General features: G+C 42.2%; 1 protein-coding gene and 2 long non-coding RNA genes across 8 annotated transcripts in view; 2 read left to right on the top strand and 1 right to left on the bottom strand.

The window, feature by feature from the left end:
* Nucleotides 1–8,969: 8,969 nt before the first annotated feature.
* On the bottom strand, nt 8,970–20,021 carry LOC111948926. Of its 2 annotated transcripts, XR_002874909.1 has the most exons (4): nt 19,854–20,021; nt 15,750–15,818; nt 14,175–14,979; nt 8,970–11,354 (listed from the first exon to the last, which is right to left on the bottom strand). It is a non-coding gene; the product is annotated as an uncharacterized LOC111948926 (long non-coding RNA). The 2 variants fall into 2 exon arrangements; XR_002874907.1 differs by lacking the exon at nt 8,970–11,354 and having other exon boundaries at nt 14,110–14,979.
* Nucleotides 9,246–13,460, top strand: LOC111948928. Its single transcript, XR_002874913.1, has 2 exons — nt 9,246–9,357; nt 11,528–13,460. It is a non-coding gene; the product is annotated as an uncharacterized LOC111948928 (long non-coding RNA).
* The window catches only part of zeb2 (zinc finger E-box binding homeobox 2), an 84,092-nt gene continuing 74,690 nt past the window's right edge, over nt 15,927–25,328 (top strand). For 2 of the 5 annotated variants that reach the window (XM_023964042.1, XM_023964044.1), the window contains exons 1-2: nt 15,927–16,239; nt 17,265–17,452. In XM_023964042.1, the coding sequence (XP_023819810.1) occupies nt 17,380–17,452 (73 nt within the window). In that variant the 5' untranslated portion in view covers nt 15,927–16,239; nt 17,265–17,379. The other 3 variants (XM_023964050.1, XM_023964040.1, XM_023964052.1) reach the window with 3 other exon arrangements.

Genomic DNA, 25,328 nt, shown 5'->3' with positions numbered 1-25,328 from the left:
GTATCATTTTGATCCGCTCGAGCCAAGGATTCGTGTATTACATTTTCACCATATTCCGGAAGTTCCAAAGTTATAGAAGGTACTAAAGGTGAGGTTTTTTTTTATTTTTTTTATTGGAAATTTCAAGATGGCGGCGTCTTCTTAAGGTCAATGGTCAACAAATTCCGGTTGTGAATGTAGACTTAACCTGGTGGTTGTTTTTGGTAAAAATTACTTGGGCAAAACTTTTCTTTTCCCATATTGTGCGAAGATTTATTTTTTAACGTTTTTCTGCACTACTGCGTCATTTTATGATTCTCTTTTGCTCTTCCGATCTTCCGTGAGGTAGACAGAGACGTTATCTCTTTCATTTGCGAAGGCTTTTCAAATGTCTTTTTTATTTAAACATTTTTATTCAAGTCATACCCGACTCTAGTGCTATGATTTGAAAGCAAAAACTGATGAAAGCACAGTGAAAGTCCATCTAATTTCAGTTTTCAGTTGTTCTGCCGGCAATACTTCACCACCCTTGTATATCTGTGTGTATTTGCTTCCTTTGCTCCTGTGGAGCAGCTCAGCAGGTTGCTTCACATCCGTAAATCTCTGGATGGATGGAAGAAAACAAAACAAAAACAGGTAAATGTGTCGGTATGTGTTTACTCTTTTTGCCGACTCTGTTAGCTTGTGGCGCTAGTAGTACATACCGAGGTAATGTGTGTGTGTGTGTCAGATCTATCACAGTAAAATCTACTTTAATTAGCAAACTTCAGCTTTTTTTATCTTAAGTTCGGAGGTCAAATCACAACATCTAGGGATGAAAAAACGCTATTATTTTGAAAATGTGGCACACAGCAGGGGGGGGGGGGTCTGTTTTAGATGCACTCCCACATATAGAAAACTGCAGCACAAGTTTCCGAAAGATCAAAGCATCACTGATCCGAAACAGCAAAAGGTTTAATGACCTCATCAGATCACTTTAACTTGGGCTCTTTTTTTCTTTTTTTACCAAACTGGTGTCAGCAGTGGGATCTCATTTCCTCAATGATAAGTGAGTTTTGTTTGTTAACCCAACAGTTTTTATCTATTACATTTTCCTTTCTCCTTTATATATATATATATATATATATATTTCATGGTTAGAAAATGTGGAGGATTCTGAGTTTTTTTTCCTTATAACTTCTGTAGAAATCTGTCAGTGGTATTTTGGTTTAAAAATCCCTTCAATTTTCAATTAAGTTAAATGTATTTCATTTGCAGCTACAGGACATAATCTTTTTTGAAACAATATAAAATGGGATTTTGATTTGTTCAATAGAAGCTTATTCTATTGTAACCACAATTGAACAGAATTAAAATCATGTTGAATTGAATGCTGAATTTCAACAATGTTAGATTTAGATGATTAAATGACAGTATCATCGGCATAGAGTTGAATATTGCTGTAAATGCATTTAGTTAGAAGGTCATTAATGAAAATTGAAAATAAGAGGGGACCAAGTGAGGAACCTTGTGGAACGCCTTTGTCTACGCTTAGAAAGTTGGATTAACTGCCATTAAAAAGCACACACTGCTGACGATGATGAAGGTATGAGTTGAACCAAAGGAGTGAGAATCTATCAAGGCCAATTGAATGAAGTTTGTCCAATAACAGATAGTGATCTACCATGTCAAAAGCTTTGGTAAGATCGATAAATAAGGCACCAGTTAAAATGTTATTAGCAAAACCAGAGAAAATATCATTTTAGCTGAATTCCGTGTCCTCTTCTTTTGTGTAGACGTACACATCTTTTTAAAAGTAGTTCTTCAACGAAAATGTTTGAAAATGTTTATTTGTGCAGAAGATTTTACCCCATTTAGCACAGATTTTATAGTGTTATTTATAAATGGACACAAACGGATAAATTGACTCACTAGTACACTGTAAACATTATGGACAATTTTTAAAGGAAAGAAAAGAAGATATTTTGGAAAATTATCCCACCCAAGAAGGACTCCTGTCCTGATGTAATGTACTTTAAACATGTTAAATAAAGTAAAGATCATAGCTTAATTTTATGCTGTATTAATAAAAAAAACTTTAAGGCAGTTAAAAACACATTTTGAAATATGTTTTTGCTCATCCAAACAATTTAAGTTTTTCTATTGTAGCAATTGAGCAAATTGTATACATTAATACTTTTGACAAATGAAACATTTAGATATCTTTTTAGAAGTGCTTGGAAAAAAACTGCCCCCCCCCCCCCCCCCCAAAAAAAAAAAAAAAAAGTAATTGAAAATAAAACTCAATTTTTTGGGTGGAAAATATAAACCACCCAAATGCAACTTTCTCCTCATTGTATACATTAATACGAACATTACAAAACTTAAAAATCACTATAAAAGTACCTTTTTAACAAAAACTTTGCAAAACATTTACAAAAAAGTATTAGTAGTATGTTTTCACAATAGTTTTGGAGCTAGACATAAAAAAACTAAATTTTTCAAAAGAATTGTCATGTGGTATACTTTACTTAATTAAAGCCTTCACATTCCTTTTGATTTAATTTTTTTTATTATAATGTTGGAGCCATATGTAAATGAATCAAAAGATCAACAAAAAAAAATGGAGACATTTAAAAGTACACCTTTGTGAATAAATGAATGTATATATATGTATTTATATGTGTGTGTGGGTGCCTCTCGCACATACGTTCATGCATATATATAGACTCTCAGACTAAATATGTATTTATACATATATGTATATATACTTATATACCCACACACACACACACACACATATATATATATATATATATATATATATATATATATATATATATATATATATATATATATATATGTATATACATTACTCCGTAGAGATGTTAATGAAAATCTTAACAAGTACATCTTTAACAGATTTTCCCATTTTTGTAAGAGTTAATAAATATAAACAAAATAAATCACCCAAAAGTAACTTTAGCCTCGTTGTAGTTAGTAAAAAACCAACTGGATTTCATTACTCTGATTGCAAAAACAGCTTGTATTCCAACAACAGATTGTTCCCAGCTATCCGCGTTGCTTGCATGTGGAAATTCGGAGTTTATCCACGTGAAAAAGAAAAAAAAAATCCCTCTTTGTTCGGGTCGATGGCTTCCTCTCTGTCTCAACATGTGTCGCGTCCAGTGAGGTTTAAATCTGCCCACCTGTCCACATACTAATCCCACCCAGCCTTATTACAAAACGGTGCAATTAATTAAAGGCTCAATCGTTGGGATTAGTAACCTACATTCAACCTCGTGTCGGCATCCTCGAGCATCCGCCCCAAAAAAATTGCAAAAGGAACAAAAGAAAGAATTCCATGTCGATGCGGGGAGAACCAGGTAGAACATTTGTGGTCTAAATGACCAAAAAACAAGGTGGGTTGCACCGCAAAAGTTGGTCTCGTTTTCCAGAAGCATTACGGAGATTAAGATAATCTCTGCTGTATGTTTACAGCACAATGAAACCGGCCTGATATAATGACCATCAAATCTGGATTACATCATTTCACAGCAGAGGAGGGAATTCACCGCCCCGCCATCCGCCGTCACCTTTGCATACAAAAGAAATCCAATGGTTTTCCCCATTTTCAATTTTTTGTTGTTGTTTTTTGTTTGTTTGTTTGTTTTTTTACTCCACTTTTTCCAGGCTAGGTGGGTAAAAAGTGTCCCTGGCACGGGGAGGCGGTTCCAAAAGGAGGTTATGGCGGCACAGAAATGAAACGGTGCAACAGATGATGGGCATTATCCCATCAACCTGCTGTTTCCGCACACCCTCTGTCCCCTCTTTGAAAGGACAGCAGGAGTGTGTGGTTGTGTGTGTGTGTGGTTGTGCGTCCGATGAAGGGACGGAGGCCTCTCGCACACACTTTCATGCTGCACCTGTCACAAACAGCTCTGTCAGAGCAGAAGAAAAGAAAGTGCAGCCATGAGGAAGGACTGAGGGGAAGGGCCACTCATTGTTGTGTTGTTGTTCTTGTTGTTGTTGTAGGTCGGTGTCTGTGCGGGAATTTGGGGAATTTGCTCACGTTTGTGACTGAGAGCTGAACTTTGACACCAGGTGCTCGGAGAGAAACTGAGTTTGATGGCACTGTCTTTGGTGTTGATGCACAAAACAACGACACAAACACAACAGAAGAGTTTAGTAAATCACCCATAATTGACTGTAGCCTCGTTGTATATATTACTTTAAATAAAAAAAAACTTCAAAGAGTTTTAAAATCTCCTTAAAAGTACTTTTTAAACTGTTTGTTTTCTTTTTTAAAGACGTGTTTTGGTTGGTTTGCCTGATATTGATTTGTTTTTTTAAACTCTGTCCTTTGTTGTTTTGTTGTTGTTATTTGTGTTTATCTCTTACGGTTGTTTTCTATTGTGGAATTTCTTGCATCAAGTCAAAATCACAACAAATACTCAAGATTTTTAAAACTAGAAACAAACATGTCAGCAAATGTTTTTCTGGTTTGTCTTTTGTTTGCTTTCTTTACGCAAAGTGTTGTTTTTTTTGTTGGTTTGACTTCTATTGATTTGTTTTGATCAATTCTGTCCTTTGCTGTTTTGTTTTTATTTGTAACTCTTTCGGTTGTTTGGATAAATTCTCTCCTTTGTGTGGTTTTGTTGTTATTTGTACAGTGTTGTCGAGGTTTGTTTCTATTGTGGCATTGTCTCAAACACCAGCTCAAAATCACAACAAACACACAAAATGTTTACGACAAAATCACAACACAGTGTTTAGGTAAAAATGTTAACAAATGTCTGCTTTGTGTTTTTTTTTTTTTTTAAAGGTCTAGTTTTTGCTTGTTTGGCTGTTATTTGTTTGTTTGCACATCTGTTCGTTTATTGTTTTTCAAAATGTTTTCTGTTTTTGTTTTTTATAGTAGATTTTTGCCTGTTAAATGTTGTTTCTCTAAAAGGTTTGTAATATTTCAGAGTCTTAGTCCTTGTTTGCATTTGTTCTTTCTTTTGTTTACTTTGATTTCTATCATGTTTCCTTAAAATCTCCTGAACAGGTGTAGTTTCATTTTTTTGTGGCATCATATCAAGGATCGGTTTAAAATGACAACAAATACACAAACACTTTAGGAGTACAGAAAAAGTACAATGTAGCATTTTGGTAAACGTGTCAGAAAATAATTTTTCTCATTTTCTTTTTGTTGTTTTTATTGTATTAAAAAGAACTGTAAGTTTAATTTTTTTCATTATCGTCATTTTGTTCTTTATTTGTGTCATAAATTCTTTCCTTTGCTGCCCTGTTTTTTATTTTACGATTTTAAACAATGAAAGAATTTTTTAAAAATTTTACAATCAGAGTTTTGAGTTTCTGGGATAAACTTTTCTACTTTGTTGTTGTTTGTATTTATAGTGGTTTCTGTTTTGTTTCCTTTATTATTGTTGTCTTTTTTTTGTACACTTCTTTCTGACTTTTTTGTTGTTGTTGTGTTTTACATCAACCCAAATTTTCAAAGTTTTGTTTCTTTTATTTAACTAATTTCAAAAACAGTCACTTTGTTTTTCTCCAAAAACATTTATCCTTATCGTTTCTTTGTTTTTTTAGCAGCTGCTATTTGGGTCAAACTGGTTCCAAATAATTCCATTTGAAAGAGTCGGACACCAAATCTGTACATTTTTTAACAAGCAACTGATCAGCAAACCGAAAGTCTAGCTCCCATTGATTTGAACAGTTGCCCCCAATTGGGGGCCGCAACAAAATTTGAAGTTTAGTGATTGGAAGTGCTTCAAATTGATGTCCTTTTCCAATGTTTTCTTGCAAATTTCATATTATTTCCGATATGTGAACACACCGGGCAAGTTTCCGTAACGATTTTGAGTGATCGGCTGACATATCCATAAAAACGGCTGATTGACGGCACTTGATTTCTGACAAAAACACAAAATCGAGACATCGCAAGACCAGACCCGGACATCACGGATCTGGTTCCAGGAAGCTGCAGGCGAGTCGCAGTCGCGCCGGATCCGGACTACTTCTAGAGAAGGCATTCCAGGCAAGGATCCCGGGAAAACGTGAGGACGATCTGCATACGCACAGGCTCGAGGCCCGAGTTTTATGTACCTCACCAGAAGGTTAACTTCTCTGCCTGTAAATTGCCGACGCCCCCCGCTGCCGCCACCGGACAAAAGGCTCAGCAGTGGTCTGGTGATTGCCTCCTTTCAAATGGAAATGCGAGTTGCCTCTCTTCTGTCGGTTCCCTTAAGCAGTGTACAAATTACAGTTTACCAGGCATAGAGGAATAAAAGGGAGTAGATAGAAAGTGGGAGGGAAGGAGGGGGTGAATGAAGCAGAATATCCTTTCTACCGTCTTTTTTTTCTTTAATTCGGAAAAGAGACATGTAAATCAGGCTTTAAGTGCTCCACTCAGGCACCGCGATCGTGCCCTAATTGTCACAGTCAATTGTAGCCAACAGTCTCTTCAATCCCGGCAGCTTTAGACAACAAGCACGCACCGATCAAAAGACGAATCATCGACTCTCCTCCCAGTTGTACACGTTTTACGACTGAAGCGCGAGGAAAGGGAAACGGCCTGAGGCGCTAGCTGAGCGATTGCTTCGGACGGATGGATCAAAACAAGATGACAAACGGGACTTGGAGGTGCAGTAGAGGTTCGGCGGTCCTTGAAGTGGGCCAAAGGCTACGGAATATCTGTGAACTGTCTCGTCCGCGATTTCAAAGCTGACCTTTTCGTGCAAAAGTTCTCCCACCAACGGCGAAGAAACAACTTTTTCTTCCGAAGTTTGGAGGTGGAATCCGCTAGCAAATGGTCATAAAGAGGTGCAATAACATTGTAATGTAGTATTACAGTTTTCAACATCGCAAACTGACTCCGTTACAGCTTTTATCAAACAACACATTTATAATGAAGCACTTCCTTTTGATGTGCACCAAATGAACACTAATCCTATCATATCTGCCCTTGGCAAAAAGAAAAGGGCTGATGATTATTTTATGTGTTTGCCCCAGCAAATCTCAGCTCTTAAGCTTAAGGATCAATTGCAGCTCGGGTTAAATATTGAAGAAGTCCGTTCTGACGTGAGTGCCCTGATTTCTCCGATGCTGAACTGAAAGTGGGAGTCCTTCCTTGAGCTTGAACCTGAGAAAGCGCTATAGCATCTGTCAAACCGAGAAGTATCCCTGCCCAAAATCTCCCTGACGATGGGATTGACGTGTTAAGTAGGTTGAGTTGAAGTAGCTCTTTTGGATCCAAGCAGCTCCTTATTAAAGATGTAATTCTGTCCGTTGTCCTTTGTTGATGGAAGATTTTCCCGTCGTAGCTATTGTGTCATATGGTACCACGAAAAATGTATCAATTTAACCCTTGTGCTATCTTAGGACCCCACCCTCACGTTGATGTGTTCTCCCTACCATGACAAAGGTGGATAAAGGTGGAAAGATTTCATGTAATCCATGGACACCAGTGAAGATCACAAATCGTTGACGAAAAAAAGTTCAGAGCACTGTCTAGTGGGTCTAGATGACCCAACTCCCAATGTTAAAGTGCCTAGGATAGCACAAGGGTTACAAGCCGTCTTGAATTAAAAAATATCTCGCAAATCAGTTTGAAAAAAGTAGTCTTAACGCTTTGGGACTCAAGAAGTCCATGGTTAAACAAGCTCTCATCTACAATTGAAGAAAAACTTGGAACACCAAGGAACCACAGTGGGTGTAGCAAAAACAACTCAAAGACCTCAACAAGGACTCATCCAGGAGATCATAAAAGAACCAGTCCAAAGGTTTAGATGATTCCTAACATGGCTACCCAATGTCCCCCTAATTACCTGGATTCACATGATACGTAGACGGACTGGAAGTAGCTCCTTTGGTTTTTCTTATGTTTCTATAGTTGATTGGATAAAAAAGAAATTGTGACATTATACAGTACTTTACAGTACACAGGGTGCTATTGTAATGTATTGCATGTTTGTGAAAAGTCGATTTGAAACACTGTCCAGTACTTTACTGTACATGGAGTACTATGGAGTACATCTCAGTGCAAAGCCAATTTGCAACACTTTACAGAACAGTACATGGGGTACTTGTGTAAAGGTATTGTATGTAAGCACAAAGCAGATGGCAAAACTATATAGTACTATATAGTACATTGGGTACTATTTTAAAGTGTTGCATGTCACCACACAGCTGATTTGCAACACTGTACAGTACTTTACAGTACATGGAGTACTTTGGAGTACACAACAGTGCAAAACCAATTTGCAACACTTTACAGTACAGTACTATCATAAAGTAGTGCATGTAAGTACAAAGCAGATTTGCAGTAATTTATAGTACACTGGGTACTATTTTAAAGGGTTGCATGTCAGCACAAAGTTGACATGCAACAATGTACAGCATTCTACAGTTCACTATTGTAAAGTATTGCATATTAGCGCAAAATCGATTTGCAACACAATAATTTTCAGTACTTTCCAGTACACAGGGTTCTATTGTAAAATATTGCTTGTCAGCACAAAGCCGATTTGCAACACTGTACAGTACTTTACAGTACATGGAGTACCATGAAGTACATGTCAGTGCAAATTGTTGTTGGTGTATAGTTGTATAGTTTATATAGACATTCGCTTTTCTCCCCATTACAATCAGCTTATTGACACTGATTGCGTAAATAATCAGAGTTGCGGTAGGTCGTCCACTGTTTGTTATTTCGATGACATCTTCGGTGTTAAAGGGTTAAAACACCATGCTGTAAACTGACAAATTGTATGCCTGAAGTAAATCTAGTTTGGTGTGTTTGGAAAAAAGAAGCAAATTTAAATTCTTGTGAATCGTTTCTTGAGAAAAATTAGACCAGAAAACAAACTAGATGGTTTTCTAAACCCAAAGAAATTGTTTTGGATAAAATACTTTTTTTTTACGGTAGTTGCCACACGTTTGATCCTAAAGTACCACCCGTTATTCGTTAGAGACCCCAAACTCTCCAAACGGGTGAAAACCGAGCCCATTTGGACATTTTTAATTGTGGTTTTCTCATCTGTCTCCACTCACACGCGTCTGCTCTTCATTCAAACCAAGAAAAACCGAAAGTAAGATCTGGTTTCCTTCAAGTGAGGGATCACATGGCACACACTTTTCCGAGTTTATGGTCACCCTCTCGGTACGAGCCGCCGACTCGCCATGCTCCCAGAGCGTTTTGACATGGAAATGCTCTGATTGGGAGCTGCTGCATCAGTTGCTCCATTCACTGACCGCGGGGAATTTCCTGTCTCACACTGGGAAAAATCAAAGACAACTTCTCTGGAAGTCCGATTTTCTTCGGTGGTCACTGGGAATTCAGGAGAATCTGGCACGCTGGGGGTGTCAAATCACGAACGTCGCCAACAGAAGCAGGTGAGGTCCGTGAACCGACGGACATCTGTGGATATCTGTTTATTTTTTTATCCCGCCTTTGTGTCCTGATGGGACGTAACCCCGTAGACGGAGTCAGACAGTAAGAACATGCAGATATGCAAATGTCTGTCAAGATTAGAGCGCAAACAATTATTCAAATGCTTGATTAATTATTCAGCAGAAATGCAGTCAATTATTCATTTTGGTGAGCGATAAAGTCTCCTTTTTCTTCTTTTTCTTTTCTGAGTGAGAAGTTTCCTTGTGGGATCAATCAGCGTCCCAATCAAAACCGTTTTGGCCCGGAAGCGTCGTAAACGCGCAGGATTTGTTTTGGTGGCGCTTTTTCTGCGCGCAGACCGGATCAGACGTCTTCGACTGTACACATCAAATATTCCGTATGTGGGCCGGCTCTTTGTGTCTGCGCTCTGCGTGTTTGGATTGGCCCTGGTGTTGTTTAAAAAGAGCATTGACCACTTCAATCAATTCAAGCTCTGTTTAAGGAGAAGTTGTCAAATCAAATCAAAACTTTCCGAAGTTTGGATCAGAAGCTCGTTGCTTTGAACCCATTACCATTGTCTGGCTTTCATTGGAAGTCACAGCACAAAGGAGACTCAGAAAAAGGAAAGATCATGACTTTCAGCAGCGAAAAATGTTCTCATTTCTTAAAACCCTGATTAAATAAACCAGTGGTCTATTGTTTTATTGAAAGTAATAGAAAGTTTACAGACAAACACAAAGTTTGAATTTGAATTTTCCTTTACTTATCAGATCGTAATGCTCCATAGGCTTGATGAATGAAGTCATTCTCTTCTAAATTGTGTCATTTTATTGAGAAAACTTCATGGTGAATGCCAAACGTCTGAAGTGCTTCAGGTGAATCTTGGGAGATTTTCTCAAAAGTTGAGGTTTAGTTAAACGACAAAGACTAAAAGACTACTGTTACTAACTGCTAAAACTATCAGACGGGAAAAGTACTAACCAACAACCTACAAGTCACTAAAGCTACCAGCCGCAAATGGTACTAACCAATAAATCTACCAGCCCCAAATGGTACTAACCAATAAATCTACCAGCCGTGAATGGTACTAACCAATAAATTTACCAGCCCCAAATGGTACTAACCAATAAATCTACCAGCCGTGAATGGTACTAACCAATAAATCTACCAGCCGTGAATGGTACTAACCAATAAATTTACCAGCCCCAAATGGTACTAACCAATAAATCTACCAGCCGTGAATGGTACTAACCAATAAATCTACCAGCCGTGAATGGTACTAACCAATAAATTTACCAGCCCCAAATGGTACTAACCAATAAATCTACCAGCCGTGAATGGCACTACTTTCTCAAGTTACCAGCCGCAAATGGTACTTACCACTAAACCTACTAGCCACTAAAAGTATTACCCACTAAAGGTGCTAGCTGCTAAATCTAGTAGGCACTTTAGTTACTATATGCTAATGACACTAGCCCTTTAGAGGTACTAGCTACTAAAGATAGCAGCCCCTAAAAGCCAACAGCTGGTAATGGTACAGACCACTAAAGATACTAGCCAATAAAGCTGCTAAAGGTACTAGCAACTAACGGTAGTAGTTGCTAGAGCTACTACGGGTACTAGCCACTAAAGCTCCCAGACGCTTATGGTACTAGCCTGTAGAGGTACTAGCCACCTAAATGACTAGCTGTTTAAGCAAATAGGAACTAAAGGGTACATGCCACTAGTAATACTAGCCACTGCAGCTACTAGCCACTATAACTACTAGTCTCCAAGGCTCTGGCGTGTTCTAATTGGCTGTACGCACCTGAACTAGGTAATCAGTCATGAGTTTGGCCCTTCAGAAATGAAAATATTGTAATTGGCTAAGAAACCAGGCTGTATAGCTATTGGTTCAAAGTGAAGGCCTCGTTGATGATTGTCGTATAGATTGACGAGGCAACCTGGCGTACCTGGAACTGAGGTAGATCTTCCAACTTGAAATCCGGCCAAAGTTTCACTGCGACACAAAGCAACGTGACGTTTTTCATTCAACAGATTCGACCACCGATAAACACAGACAACGATGGTTCGATTAAAAGGGAGATGGGAAGAGGGGGCGGAGTGCGAGGGAAAGTTCTGACAAAGCGTAAAAGTTGTTTTGTTTTTTTTTGGTCTGTTTTTTAACCGCAGATCGCCGCTGGAGCACCGGCGTTCCTCAGCTGGACGAGTGTTGATTTGGACCGTCGGCTCCGTTCGCTGCTAACAAGAACATGAAAAATCAATACTGTTTGGGGAGAAAGCGTTTGTTTTCTGCAGCTCTCTGGTTGGAGGCGAACTTGTTCTCCAGGCGGGCTTTCTTGTTCAACTCAGAGAGATCAGAAATACTCCGAGAACAAGCAGCAGCCCCCTCCCTCCCCCCTCGTTACCCCCCACCCACCTCCCTGCAGCTATGGCTCAAATGTAAATGTCTTTTTGCATGTTTGAGGAGTTCACATGGCTCCTCTGCCTTTAATTGTCCGTCAATCTCTGGAGCTTTTGGTGGCGGCGTCCAGCCCCGTGGAGAGTCACAAACGAGCAGATCTGATCGGGGATGTGTCTGTTGCCTCCGAACGCCGGCGACATGTCGTTGTTTTAATTAAGGAGAAGCAGAAACTTTCTTTTCAGGGGTGAAACACAAACTGAGGGCTTTTATTTTGTTGTTGTTGTTGGTTTTTTTTGTTACCACTGGAGCTGCAAATGCTTGACAGCTGCTTTGAGTCGTGCAAACATCTTCTCTGCGACGTGTTCCTCCCCTTCAGTTCTCCAGCCCTCTTTGTGGTCTTAGGTTGCTGTTAAAGCCATCGTAATTGTATTTACTCCCAGTCTGTCGGCTGCCGTTGTGTTGCTTCAACTTTTTGTTTGAAAATCAACGACTTGTTCACCCAAACATGGCGTAAAACACCCCTCTTACTTTTGAATTAATGGACATTTGTGGACTTTTTCAGTGCACAAAGTTGTAAACCTCCAAAATTGGATCAAAACAGGATTTTTTTTACAGGAATGCACTGTAAAAACATTGTTAGTTCATTTTATTTGTAAATTTACTGAATTTGGTAAATGCTTTTAAAACCAAATTTTTAAAACTTGACAGAACAATGTATAAAAAGTTAAGATCTCTATTGTGATTAAAAAATACTAAAAAGAAAAAATTAAGAAAAAACATTTTTTCAGGAATGTACTGTAAAGACATTATCTTTCTTGGTGAGTTTTTGGAAAACTTTTGAGAGCAATTTTTGCAAAGATTGATCACAATTTTTACAGAATTTCATTTGCAGTAAGGTGTATCAAAAATATAGAGGCTAATTTGTTGACATTATCAGTGCGCAAAGCTGTAAATCCATAAAAAGTTAAATAAAAACTACAGTTGTTAGAGGCATGCACTGTAAAATCATTCCTACTTGATTTTATTTTGAAAATGTGCTAGATTTATCAAAACTAAATTTTATTTGCACTAATGTGTATGTAATGTATATGTAGATTGTGAAACTCGATTGTTGATATTATTACTGCACAAAACCCCATTTCTTGACTTACACCTACACTGTAAAAACATATACAAAAAACATACCCAGTATGTAAAAACATACCCAGTTGATTCTTTTGGGATAGCCTTTATGCTTTTGCTTAACTTATGGAACACATTTTTTGTAAAAAATTAATCACTTTTTTGGGGGGAGAAAACATTCAGATTACAATTTTTTTTTTAAAGAATATGCATTTTTTCTGCTTTTGCAGCAAAAGTATATTACTGGAACTTAAGTTAGCAGGAAGGACTCAACGATTCTATTCTACATTAACTGTAGGTTCTTTTTTTGCATCAATTGTCATAGGGAAATGACACATTGAAGAACAAGGAATGTTTTTTAAACCAGAGATGCATCTCAGTAAAAAGCCCCACAAATGCCATTCATCTAACCAGAGTTTTGTGTTCTTAGACGAAGGAATTAATAGTAGTTAAAAAAAAAGTTTTGGGGGGGCACAAAGTTTTTACACCCCTCACTCTTAACTGTACTTTCTATTGGTGTTTTTATGAATATGTTGTGCATTTGTGGTTTTAAAAATTAAAAACCTTTTCTTCTGCAAATGAATTCAACGTTTTCAATTTTTACAGTGTAGCTCCCAGCTGATGTCATATTCTAGACGTGTGTTTGTTATGAAAGCATCGTCGCTGACATGTGAGGCCAGTAACAAGAGTCACTTCTGCTCTTTCCACCGTTTGAACACCGATCTCAATCTGCCAAACTGTACACTGTAAAAAGTGTGAGTGTTAAAAAGAATTTAAAAAAAAAAACAGGTGTTGTATTTTTATGATGACTACTGTGTAGGAATCTGCCATCTCACCTGCAGTTTTGTCTGCTGTGCAGAGAAACCGGCTCTCAACCTCAACAAGGATGATTCATGGCTTTGCTTGGAACCGTGTCAGGCGTATTTGTTGCCAGCGATTACGGAAAATGTCAGCTTTCCGTGCGGCTCTGAGACGGAACGGTCGCAGAACTCCGAGTCACGTCTGTGGCTTTTGCCGCTTCCATCTGATCCGTCTGTCTGGGGGCCAACTATTTTTATTTATTTTTTTAGCAAGGAGGGGGTTTTTACTCCTAGTGGTGTTTTTGCGATGTGGACCCCCCCCCTTCCATCTAACGACAGGTTCTTCGCCATTGCCTTGTGACACGTGGGGGTGGGGGGGTGGGGGTTGGATGAGGGGGGAGGCTGCTGCGTGCAAGATTACAATCCCGTCTTTATTTTTTTTTTTTGCATGCGTGCATGCACAGATTATGCAGGCTGACCTTTGACCTCTCACCTCTGCACACAAACAGAACCGCGCCGATCCTCCAGATTTCTGCATCTTTTTTTCTGCAGAAGGTTGGTGCATCCCAATTAGGAAATTAGGATTATAATCCAAGTAATTGGTTTTTTTTTTCCTCCTCTAAAAAAAAAAAAATCTTTGATTTTGAAAATCAAAACAAACACAATTTAAATATTGAGGGTTTTTTATGTATAAAGAACACAACAACCGAAAATCAATACCTCCTCAATAATAGTGATGTATTCATGCGCCCCCCCGTAGGTCACGCAGGACTGTAATCCTGTTTCACGGTGGGAATGCCGCCCCCACAGAGGCGCGGCGAGGCGAGGTGCGGGCGCATGACAACGCTCCTCTGCTTCGTCCCGGGCCTCCTCATCCTCCTCATCCTCCTCTTCGTGAAAAAAAAGGTGACTTTTTGCACACAAAAATGACGATTTATAAGAGTTAATCCCAACTAAACTAAGCAGTTTTTGTGATGGGGGGGTCCAATGGGAAATGGGAAAGAAGGGGCGGGGGGGTTGCCGGTTGGTGTGAGGGGGGGGGACCAGTTCAGCCCCCTGATTGATGATTTAATTAGCCAAACAGTGGCGAACTGAAGGAGGACAGGACGCCTTATAACGCTTTATTTACATAACCAATCAGGGCAAGGCGAGGGTGGGGCTTATGGAAAGGGGGGGGGGACGTGCACGAGCACGCGCTCGATGGGGGGGGGGGGGGGGACTGCATTTGAGGAGTCAGACGGGATGGAGTCTCTTGTTCCGAACATCCCAGTGATCTTCCACCTTTTTTTTTTATCCCCCTAAAAGGACAAGAAATGTATTTAATAAAAACATTTAAAATTATTTTTCATATTTTGTTTTCTAAGGTCTGGTGATTTTTGAGGGGTTGTAAAAATTTAGAATCTTTTTAGAAATTTTTCTGCTTTGGAACATTTCGAGAGAAAAAAAGAAGCTAAATATATTTGGATTGAGATGAGAAGGAGACATGTGGAGCAGAGCGCAAGAAAGGCGCACAGATGCGCACGAATGCGCACAAACAACCCCGATAATCCCGGTAGAAATGCGCGTTTTTTGTGTGTTTTTAAAACATAAAAATGGTCCGTTTTGTCCATAATTTCATGAGTTTTTATTCTTTAATCAGATTTTTTACAGAGACACAAGTCTTTTCAAAATAAGAGCAAACTGTTCATTTTATTCCCTTCTATTTCTTTTTTTTTTTAAAGCAGCATTCGGGCAGCAGAACGGACACTTTTCCCCCATCCGCGCGCATCAAAACCCCCCAACGGAAACCCGCGCTCTCCACCCCCCTCCCCCCACATTATATATTTAAAAAATAAATCAAAATAAAAGACAAGAACCAAAACAAAACCAAAAAAAGAGAGAGGAGCCTTACATGATACAAGCCGAAGAGAGAAGTTTGTGAAAGTGGCAGCGCGTGCAGAGATAGCAGGAGAGGGTGGTGGTGACGGGGGGGGGGGGGGGGGGGGAAGCTCAAGAAAGAGAGAAAGGAGGGAGGGATGAGAGAAGGAGGGAGAGAGAGAGAGAGAAAAAAACCTCCGAAGATGCTCACGTTTGGCTCCTCAATTATCCCCTCCCGTGAAGATAGGTGGCGTGCGTTTCAGGGGGCTTCTCTCTCTCTCTGTTGGTGCAAAAAAAAAAGGAGGTGGAAAGAGAGGAGGAGGAGGAGGAGGGAGAGAGGAGGGAAGGGGGGGGGGGGTAGAGAAGAAGAAGAAGAAGAAAAAAAAATGTCATTAGAAGAGGCGTAACACGCCAGTCCCTACCCAGGTTTGTTTCCTGGAGTGGGTGTAAGACATCAGTTGTAAACCTGCCCTTGCAGGAGCAGCGGTCCCTCCCTCCTCCCAACTATTTCTGAGGCTTTTATTTCTAAGGCTTTATTATCACACCGGTGGAACAGGATCCGCGCGCGCCGCCGCTCCGCTATCCCTCCTCAGCAGCCCGCGAGACGCCTCTGTGGACACAAAAAAACCCCAAAACCCGAAAAAAAGGAAACCAAGAGAATTGACTAAAAAACAAATTGGAAAAAAATAAAAAAGAAACAGGTATGTTTGCTTTTCCTTTTTCCCCTTTTTGCTGTTTTTTTTGCCTTCCCGGACATTTGTTGGATATGAAAACTTCTGCGCGCAACACAGTTGGACTTTAACTTCGCCTCACCTGCGCAGGTGCAGAAAGGTGCGTTTTTTTATTTAATTGACTTTGAACTCGTTTCTACTTTATTTCCTCCTTTTTTTTCCTTTTCAGTTTTTTAATCTTGTTTTTTTTTTTTTTTTACTCTTTTTTTTAAATTTATTGTATGGAACCGGGACGAAGCGCCGCTGTCAACCCGGCCATCGACTCTTTTTTTCCGGGGAGCTGCTCCGCTCTTGTCGCCTGGACTCCTCTTCCTCCTTTCCCAGTTCCTCTTTTTCTTTAAAAAAATCTTTTTATTATTTTTAATCTCCAAACGCACCAACAAAAGAACAAATAACTCCAAAAAGTCTCTTTTTTTTCTGACGTGCGCAAGCGCTTTTTCTCCATTTTTGGTTGCTTTTTGGGGACAGAAGCGACACGTTTTTGGGCTGATTCTCCATCTGTGCCGCTTCTCAAAGCGCAAATTTCTGCGCTTTTTGAAAGAAGAAAGAAAAAAAAAACCTTCCGCGGTCCGTTTCTTATCGTTTATTTGAAGAAAGAAAGCTTCCAAATGTGCGTAAAAGTGGTCCAAATGCGCAGAAAATGGCATTCTTGCGTGTTTTCTTTGCGTTTTGAACTTTTCTTTTGTGCGCGCGCGTTTGGAGCGGAACGACTGAAAGGGGGCTTTTCTGCGCACGGAGGGTCCCGGTGCGCTCCGCTCCGCGCTGCTCTGCGCTGCGCACGCCGGGCTCACCCGCGTCTTCTGCTTCGGATCTTCCTCCCCACACACACACACACACGCGCGCACACACACACACACACACACACACACACACACACACGCGCGCACACACTCACACACACACACACACATGCGGTGATAGCCAGTCCGCACGCGCTCCAGCTCCGCTGCAAAAAGCTCTAACCCCAGCCGCTTTGCTTTTGTGTTTCCCGTCAGACGCTGAAACCAAGGGAGTCCATGAGAGCTGCCATCTGATCCACGAGCTCCCCTCCCCACCCCCCCTTCGCCCCCCAACCCACCTCCCCCCGCTCCCTCCCCTCCACACTTATCAATGAAGCAGGAGATCATGGCGGATGGCCCCAGGTGTAAGAGGCGAAAACAAGCGAATCCGAGGCGGAAAAACGGTAAGAGAGACTCTCCACCTTCCCGGTCCGTCCTGGCATGCTCGCACGTGGGGGCTCAGGGGTTTGGAGGCGCGCGCGCGCGCGCGGACGGAGGAGTTCCTGACCAAACTTCACTTTTATTTCATTTTCTTTTCTTGGGATTTCTTTAAATTTCTCCTCTCGATTCTGACATGACATGACCCCCCCCCCCCCTTCCATCCCGCGTCACCGAGTTTACTGTAGAGGATCAGCAAACAAACGTGTCCGTTAACCGTTAATTGGCTCCACAGTGGCGCAGTTTTCCTTCCTCCGTTACGCTGCGCTTCTTCACCCCCCCATCCTCTCATGAGAGGCAAATCTGCAGTGACATTTCCACGTCCCCCCCCCCACACCAACACCACCACCTTAGTTATTCCTGATCAGTTCCACAAACCTCCTCCTGTCTTTATGCGCATCCATGCTTTTATTTTGTAATTTTATCTCATTTATCTAGATCAGATTTCAGTTATGATCGATTCCAGCAGATCAATGGCATTTTGTTTCCACGCTAAACAGCTCCGGAGCATCACGGGAAGCGTAAGGGGGGGGGGGGGGGGGGGATGGAGAGAGAGGAGGCCACCTGTTTTTAAAATCTTTTATTTTGGTGAATTTTAAATCTTTGTTTTAATTTATAAAGCTGGGGGGGGGGGAATACTTTTTTTTTAGGTGTGGGGGGGGGGGGGGGGAAAATTGAGTCCTCTCCTCCTCTTCTTCTTAATTGGGAATGTTTTAAACTGACAGACGAAGGGCGACAATTCTCAGCACTTTTATTTTTCTAAATCTGGGATTCCGATGTGGGAATGTCGCTACAGAAATCCCGCATCGTTTTTTTAATAGAAGGAGAAAAAAAGAACAAATCTACAATTTTGGTGTTAATTCCTCCCCCCTTTGGACTCGTTTCTTCCCTAAAACTAACCGTTCCGGGAGTCGCTCCTCCGGTTAGTTTTCCCAACATTTGGAATTCTTATTTTTTTTTTGTTACATAATAATTTTTTCCTCCTTTTTTTTTTTAAAGTTCCCGCTTTCCCTTTTTTTTTTCTCACCCTCCCTCCCTTCTTTCCCCAGATTTGCCCTCTTCAAGGTAGAAGGGATGGGGGGGGGTTAAAAAGAGGGGGAAAATCAGGAAGGAGGAGGAGGAGGGGGAGGTTTCGCAGGGGAGCTCGCGGACAATTGATTGTCAGCGTAATGTGTTTCATTTACATGTTTATACCGTCAATAGTGGCGGGGGGTTGTCCGCCGCGCCATTCACTGCTGCCATTCCCATACGGGGTCGGCGGCGGCGGTGGCGGTGGTGGTGGTGGTGGTGGAGTGTCCCCCCCCCCACCCCTAACCCCCCCCTTCCTTCCTTTTCCTGCAGGAAGAAGCAGGGAAAAGTGTTTGGGGAATATCAGGTCAGAAAGTGACAAAAATGCCAAATATTTCATTTCCAAAGACGGTTTGATTTTGGCCTCTTTATTGCAGTTTCGTCGTTTATTCGATGTTTCCTGTTTTTACTGAGTTCTACCTTTTTTTAACTTTGTCCTATGGTTTTTCTACTATCTCCTTTAGTTATTTATGACGTTCTCCATTATTTCTTTACCCTATTTACAGATATAACTATGTTCTCCATGATTATTATATTTTAAATATATAACTATGTTGTATGACTATTTTTTACTTTAATGTCCCATTTTTACTTTTATCTGTTTGTTTTACTTTGCTCTATTATTTTTCTAAATCTACGTTTGTTATTTACGATATTTTCCGTTATATTTTCTACTATAATCTTCAGTTTTTATTCTTGTCTTCTATATTTCTGATCATATTTTATAGATGTGACCGATTCCACCGAATATCTTTTACCATATTCTCTGTTTTTACTTTGTTCTATGGGTTTCTACTATGTCGTTTGGTTTTTTTAACACTGTTCTATGTGATTTTTTTTATTTACTTTGATCTCCAGTTTTCTACAATGTTATTTTTTTTCCTATACTTCATCGATATATTTATGTTGTCTGAATATTTTTACTAAGTTCTCGGTTATTTTGACTGTATTTTACGGATATGAATTAATATTTTCCTCTCCTCTCCGGTTTCTTCGTCTGTATTTTTTCTTCTCGGTTCCCCGCTTTTATTTTGACGTGTCGGAGGAATCCCCGGCCCTGACAGGATTAAAAACTTTCCCCCGTCCAACCAAAGGACATTGTTTTGACACTCTTAACATCCCGGTTCGTTATTTTGGATCATTCCGGCTCCCGGACCGCCCTGCTTGTGTGCAGATATTTTCGTGCCTGGCGGCCAGAGAACACACACTCGCAGAGGCACGGTGAGCCCGGACCCCTGACACCGCGGGTCTTTGGAATGCCTTAGGTACGATTTCACTTTCGCTCACATCAATGCTGACCTGAATGCCTTTCATATCTGATCCGCCGCGTCTCTCCTGGTAAACATCCCCCAGGGGGAGAACAAAGAAAAGGAGCTTCTCTTCCTACTTCTTCTTCTTCTCCTTCTTCTTCTTCTCCCTCTTAATCACAATTCAGCCCCTTTTGCCGCCAGCAGCAGCAGCAGCAGCAGGGCTGCACATTTGCATTCAGCATCAGAAAAGGGCCCGAGATGAAAAGGGGGGGCGAGAATATAGAAGGAAAAAAAAAAGGAGAGGAATGGAGGAAAAGAAGAAGAAGAGGTGGAAGGGGGAAAAAATAGAAAAAGAGGTGGGTGGAGAGAAATAACTGGGGTGTTTGTGGTTGTTTGTTGGTCGTCCCTTGGTTACAAGCCTTTTATAGCCTCCTTACTCGAGCGGGGACCCCCCCCCCCCTCCTCACCACCGCCACCACCACCTCTCTCCTGACAGACAGATAGTGTTACGAGATGCCTACACTATTCGTGGACGCTCACTCCTTAAGGTGAAAGAAAAGCATCCTCCACTTTTGAACGAATTAACCAAAAAACAAACAAAACAAAAAAAATCACATGTTTGGAAAATCCTTTTTTACGTATACGACACTGTGGTTTTTGCTTGAGATTAGTGAGATATCATCTGCATTCCCAGGCAGGATGTATGCAAATCTTAATAAAAGATGAAGGGAAAGGGGGGGGCGGAGGGGGTCTTTAAATCATGTGATATGGATTCCAGCTTTCTCTTTCTGTTCTTCGCCCAGAACTTTTTTTTTTCCTTCCTTTATTTTTTGGTTAAGAAGAGGGATTATCGGTACACCTTCCCTCCCTCCTCCTCCTGGCCAAGCTGTGCAGGATTTAGACAGATTTACTTCAGCAAACACCTTTGGACACTGAGGGTTGTGGGGTGGTGGTGGTGGAGGAGGGGGGGGGTGGTGGCAAAAGCAGGGAGTGGAGGGGCGGGGGGGGGGTCTGTTTGCAAAAGGGGCCTTTTGTTCAGAGGGGTTCTGGATAATGCCTTACCGTGCAGCCGTGATATTAACCCATGCTTTGAAGGGGTGGGGTGGAAGGTGCTGGTGTTGGGCGTAAGGGGCAACTAAGAGAGAGATTGGGGGGTGGAGGGGGGTCAACTCTTTGTATGAGGACGCCCCCCCCCCCCTCTCCTCCGATCCCTTTTGTGAAACTGTCTGCTTTTGAAAGGTGCACTTTATTTGGCGGCGATGCGCCGCAAGTACTAGGTTTTAACGAAAGCCTCCGAAATCGTCCCGGATTCCAGCTCCCCCTTTTAAAAGCTGTGCCACGGTCGCGTTCGGGCCAGAAAAAACAGCGGCGCGGCATTCCCCCCCGCGTGCTGTCTGCCTCCAGACGCCCGAGCCGCTGCTAAAACCTCCAGGATTCTGGAAGCGGGGGATGCAGATTCCGACTTGTCATTCCCTGCGTCAAAAGTTCCAGTCACCTCCAGACTTTATTTCATGCCTCCTTGCCCGTTGTCTTACTTTCAGCATATTCCTCCATTGTTTGTCTCTGCTCACTCATTGTGATTTTAACAAGAAAAAGAAAAAAAATAGACAAAAAGCAAACAGTGAAATTGAAACTTCAGTGGCCCGGTAAATAACCGCCTGCGTTTGGACTTTTCATTTCCATGGGCACACTCTTTACCCCTAAGCCGGCATGTTTTATGCATCGCGTGGGCGGACGATGCAGTTTTGAAATATCACGCCTCATTTGAGCGTTCCCGGAGTGAAGATGCAAAGTCTGTATTTGGCCCGTCTTGTCCTGCTGTTTTGCACTTGTTTGGTTGCGATTTTTGCAAGGTCTTGCGCTGGGCGACAGGTTGACGAGCAGGTGCGAACGGCTCCGGCAACACCTTTATTCCCTCTTATGAACTTGAGAAGTTGCGGTTGTGTTCTTTTTTGGCTCCACGGTGGGTTTGCAATTCAGTGGAGAGACACTCTCTGATGCTCTTTCGGCAAGGTCAGGGACGATCAATTCCTGATCGTCAGATTAAGGCTGGGCGACATCTGGAAAGCTGTGCTTTTCTCTCACGTACCTTTTAATCCCGGTTAGTAGAACATGCTATTTGATCAGCGCTTGCTTGTTCCTACTGTTCTTCATTATTCAGGAGGCGTGCCGCTTTGCCTGGCACCTCGGAGCACCCCCTTAACGAGGGGCGCCGCAGCGGAATTCAGATGCGCTATCTTGGCCTTAATTGCGGCCGATCGCCCCAGCCAGATTAGGAGGAATTTGGGTCATTTTGCGGCTGCACAAATTTGCGCCCACTTTCCAGCTCTTTCATCTCGGGAAATGATCAAGCACCTTCCTAACTGGAGGAGGAGGGAGCGGCCAGGAAACGGCTCGTTATTTGAATGTAGGTTTGACTTGTTTTGTTTTCTTGCGACTTTTTGGAGTTGAGGAATATGTCACCTGTGGACTTGTCCTTTTGGGGCCTTTCTGTTCCCGAGATTCCGGCAAAAACAGGAGCTATTGATTGTTAAATGATTTGCAGGAGTCATGATGATGAGATAAAAAGTGAGATACTGATAAGACCTGTGACTCTGTTGGGATGGAAGGGTATTTCCTGACCCAGAAAAGTTGCAGGAGACTCGAGTTGAGCCTCGTGACTCCGTCTTTATGACTACAGAGCCTCAGGATGGGGTTTTACGTCCCTTGAACTGGTCTTATTTGTCACTTTCAGCCTCTAACTTTGCCTTTTTAGAACCCACCCCCCTTTTCTGAATACCCCCCCACCCACCCACCCCATGCAGCCAGCCAGTCATCTACCCAGTCAGCCTACTCTAATTACCTCTCCACCACCCAAGGAAAGCTACTTCCTTATCGCCCCGCTGTCTTGCTCCGGCATTCCTGAGATAAATTCCCCAGCACTTTGTTATTCTTACTACTTAGAGGTATTGGAATTAGCATGACCATCAAAGCAGACCTTGTACTACCCTCCCCATCACCTCTCTTATCAGTGGTCATACGTTACAGGCGGGCACGGGCTAGACAGTTTTTGCAGGGATGTACGGCGAAGCAAACACCAGGACGGACTTGCTACAGGTAGTCCTCTCCGGGAACTAGTCAACTACACTTTTTTTTGTTTGTTTCCTGCCTTTTTCACGCGAAAAGCTCGCCTGCAGGCGAGACGCCTCAAACGGCAAGTGATCGCCACATCCCCTAATGTTATTACTTTTCATAATTAGTTACAGCAACACTCATTCGACGAGTGGCGGAAAGGAGTATTCCTTAGTCATTAAGGTAATGAAATATTCATTTATGCTACCTTTTTTTTCCCAGCTGCCTCACAAATGAGGCCGCCTCGCGTCCGCCCTGCCCGCCGCTTCACCGCCGCAGCAGACTGGCACGTCTGCAATTAGCGCTGACAGTTAGGAGGTGAGGTGGAGCGGCGTGACTTCACGCCCCCTCAGGCCCCGCCCTCCTCATCCTCCACTAACCCGCCCTACCACCACCAATACCATCTTTTTTTTTTTCCTTTTTTTTCTTTTGTTACCTTTATCTCCTCCTCCCAAACCGTCTCCTCCCCGACGGAGAGGTTACCTTTTCCCAACGGTGCAAAATCGACTTGACATAACTGTTCATCAGTTCCAACCCCCCACCCTTGCGCGCCCCAACCCCGCGGTAGTTTGCATCAAATCAGGCCTAGTCAAGCTTCAAGTGGAAATTGGCAGGCCAGAAACTGACAGAGGGAAAGGGGGTGTGGGCTGCATCTGAGATCTGTAGGTCAAGTTTGGGGGCAAGTTTCAACCCATTTTTAGTCCACGTGGGCTTTTATTTTTGCGGGTGTTGGGGGCGGAGCTACTGGAGAAGTAAGAAACGTGCTCAGCATATTAGGGCGAGTCTTCTCTTTTTCTTTTGTCGTCTTTCGTCTGGCCCTCTGAGAGGATCACTTTTGTGATCAAACTTTCAGCGGATCTAGCTGCTCCAGATCTGTCTTTGAAAGAACCTCCCACCCCCACCGAGCTGCTGTGGGGTTCTATGGAAGTGGTGGAGGTGAGCCTCGCCTGCTCGCCTGTTCTCCATCTTCCATCTAAATCCCCCTCCCGTCCGCCCAAACACCCCTTCCCCTGCGCTCCGGCTGTTTGGACGAGGCGGCGTTGAGGTAACCCGGTGTGACGGCACGGTTTTGTTAAGCCGAGAACAAAGGCTCGGAGACGGCGAGCCGGGCTTTTGTCCGGCCTCTGCTGCGGGATTTAATGCTCTGTTTACTTCCTGTGACAGTCACAAAAAAAACAAGAAAAAAAAATGGAGCGTCCTCTCAGGTGCACCGACGTGGACGAGCATCTCTTTCGGGTTTGACGTCTTTTACCGACATAAAAAAAAAAAAAAGAGTGTCTGTCCGACAGCAAAGGAGGGTGTTTTTGTGGGTCTGGATTGCATGCTCTTTGGGCAAACTGAAAGAGGTGCTCAGTGGGATTAGAGAGGGAGAGTTGCTGGGTGGTGGCAAAGCACAAGAGCATTCTGGGAAGTGTATCTGCTAAGAAACTCAACAACAACAAGAAGAAGGGACGTTTCTTTTAATGGTTTATTTGCAGCGAAAGTTTTATGGAGCAGTGCCGACTTTGTGCCGAAGAGGGCGGCGTTGAGTGTGTTTGTCATCGAAATAAAAGCAAAAGTTTCAGAGGGAGAGGAGCAGTAAAGCGTCTATACTTTCACGAGGGCATAAAGATTATGAGCGCGACCCGGCAGCGCCCATCTGTGCTTCCGCTGCCGAACGCCATGCCGTTAAAAAGCGTGCAAAGGCGGAGGATGACTTTCATTCCCCTTTAATAGTTTGCTAAGGTCATACAGGAGAGGCCGCCGCCCCCTTTCCCTCACCACCCCACAAGCAAACTTCCTGCCAAATCCCCCCCCTCGCCCCCCCATGACTGACAAGTTTAACAAAATAAAAGCGTTTTCATTTTGCTAAACAATTACAAAATTACAGTTGAACAAAAACAGGAAAAAAAACGCCGAAAAGTGAGCGGCGCCCGTATTTATGCAATCAACATAACGAAGAAACAAAACAATTTAATGTGGAAAATCATCATTCATCTGCATTATAATTGCTTCTCTTTCACATCTACAGGGATGGTTAATTAAAATTGTGATTAAATGCGGCTGCGCTGCCTAAGATGTTCTTCGCCCTAAACAGGTGCTGTAGAATTTCAAAAGTAAAGAGGGAGAGGAGGCTAATTAGCATTGGAAATTGAGAAATTGCCTGCAAGAATCGGTGTTAATTTCACTCACTGATGAGGTAATTTATAAAAAGTGGAGAGGGGGGAGGGGGGTTTGAAGGGGGGGGGGGAGTTGCAGCTCTAAAGATTGCAGCAGAGACCCCCCCTCCCCACCGCCTCCTCCTTCTCCTTTCCCAGCATGCAGGTGAGGCTTGTTTGCAAAATATTTAAGGTAGCTTTTTTTAATGCCGTGTGACAGTCGCTATTTTTTTTATATGAAAATTGGTCAGACGTGAATGTACGTAGAAAACGTA

This window comes from Oryzias latipes, chromosome 2, assembly GCF_002234675.1.
Source record: "Oryzias latipes chromosome 2, ASM223467v1".
Classification (NCBI taxonomy): domain Eukaryota; kingdom Metazoa; phylum Chordata; class Actinopteri; order Beloniformes; family Adrianichthyidae; genus Oryzias; species Oryzias latipes.
This window is presented reverse-complemented; position numbering and strand designations above follow the sequence as displayed.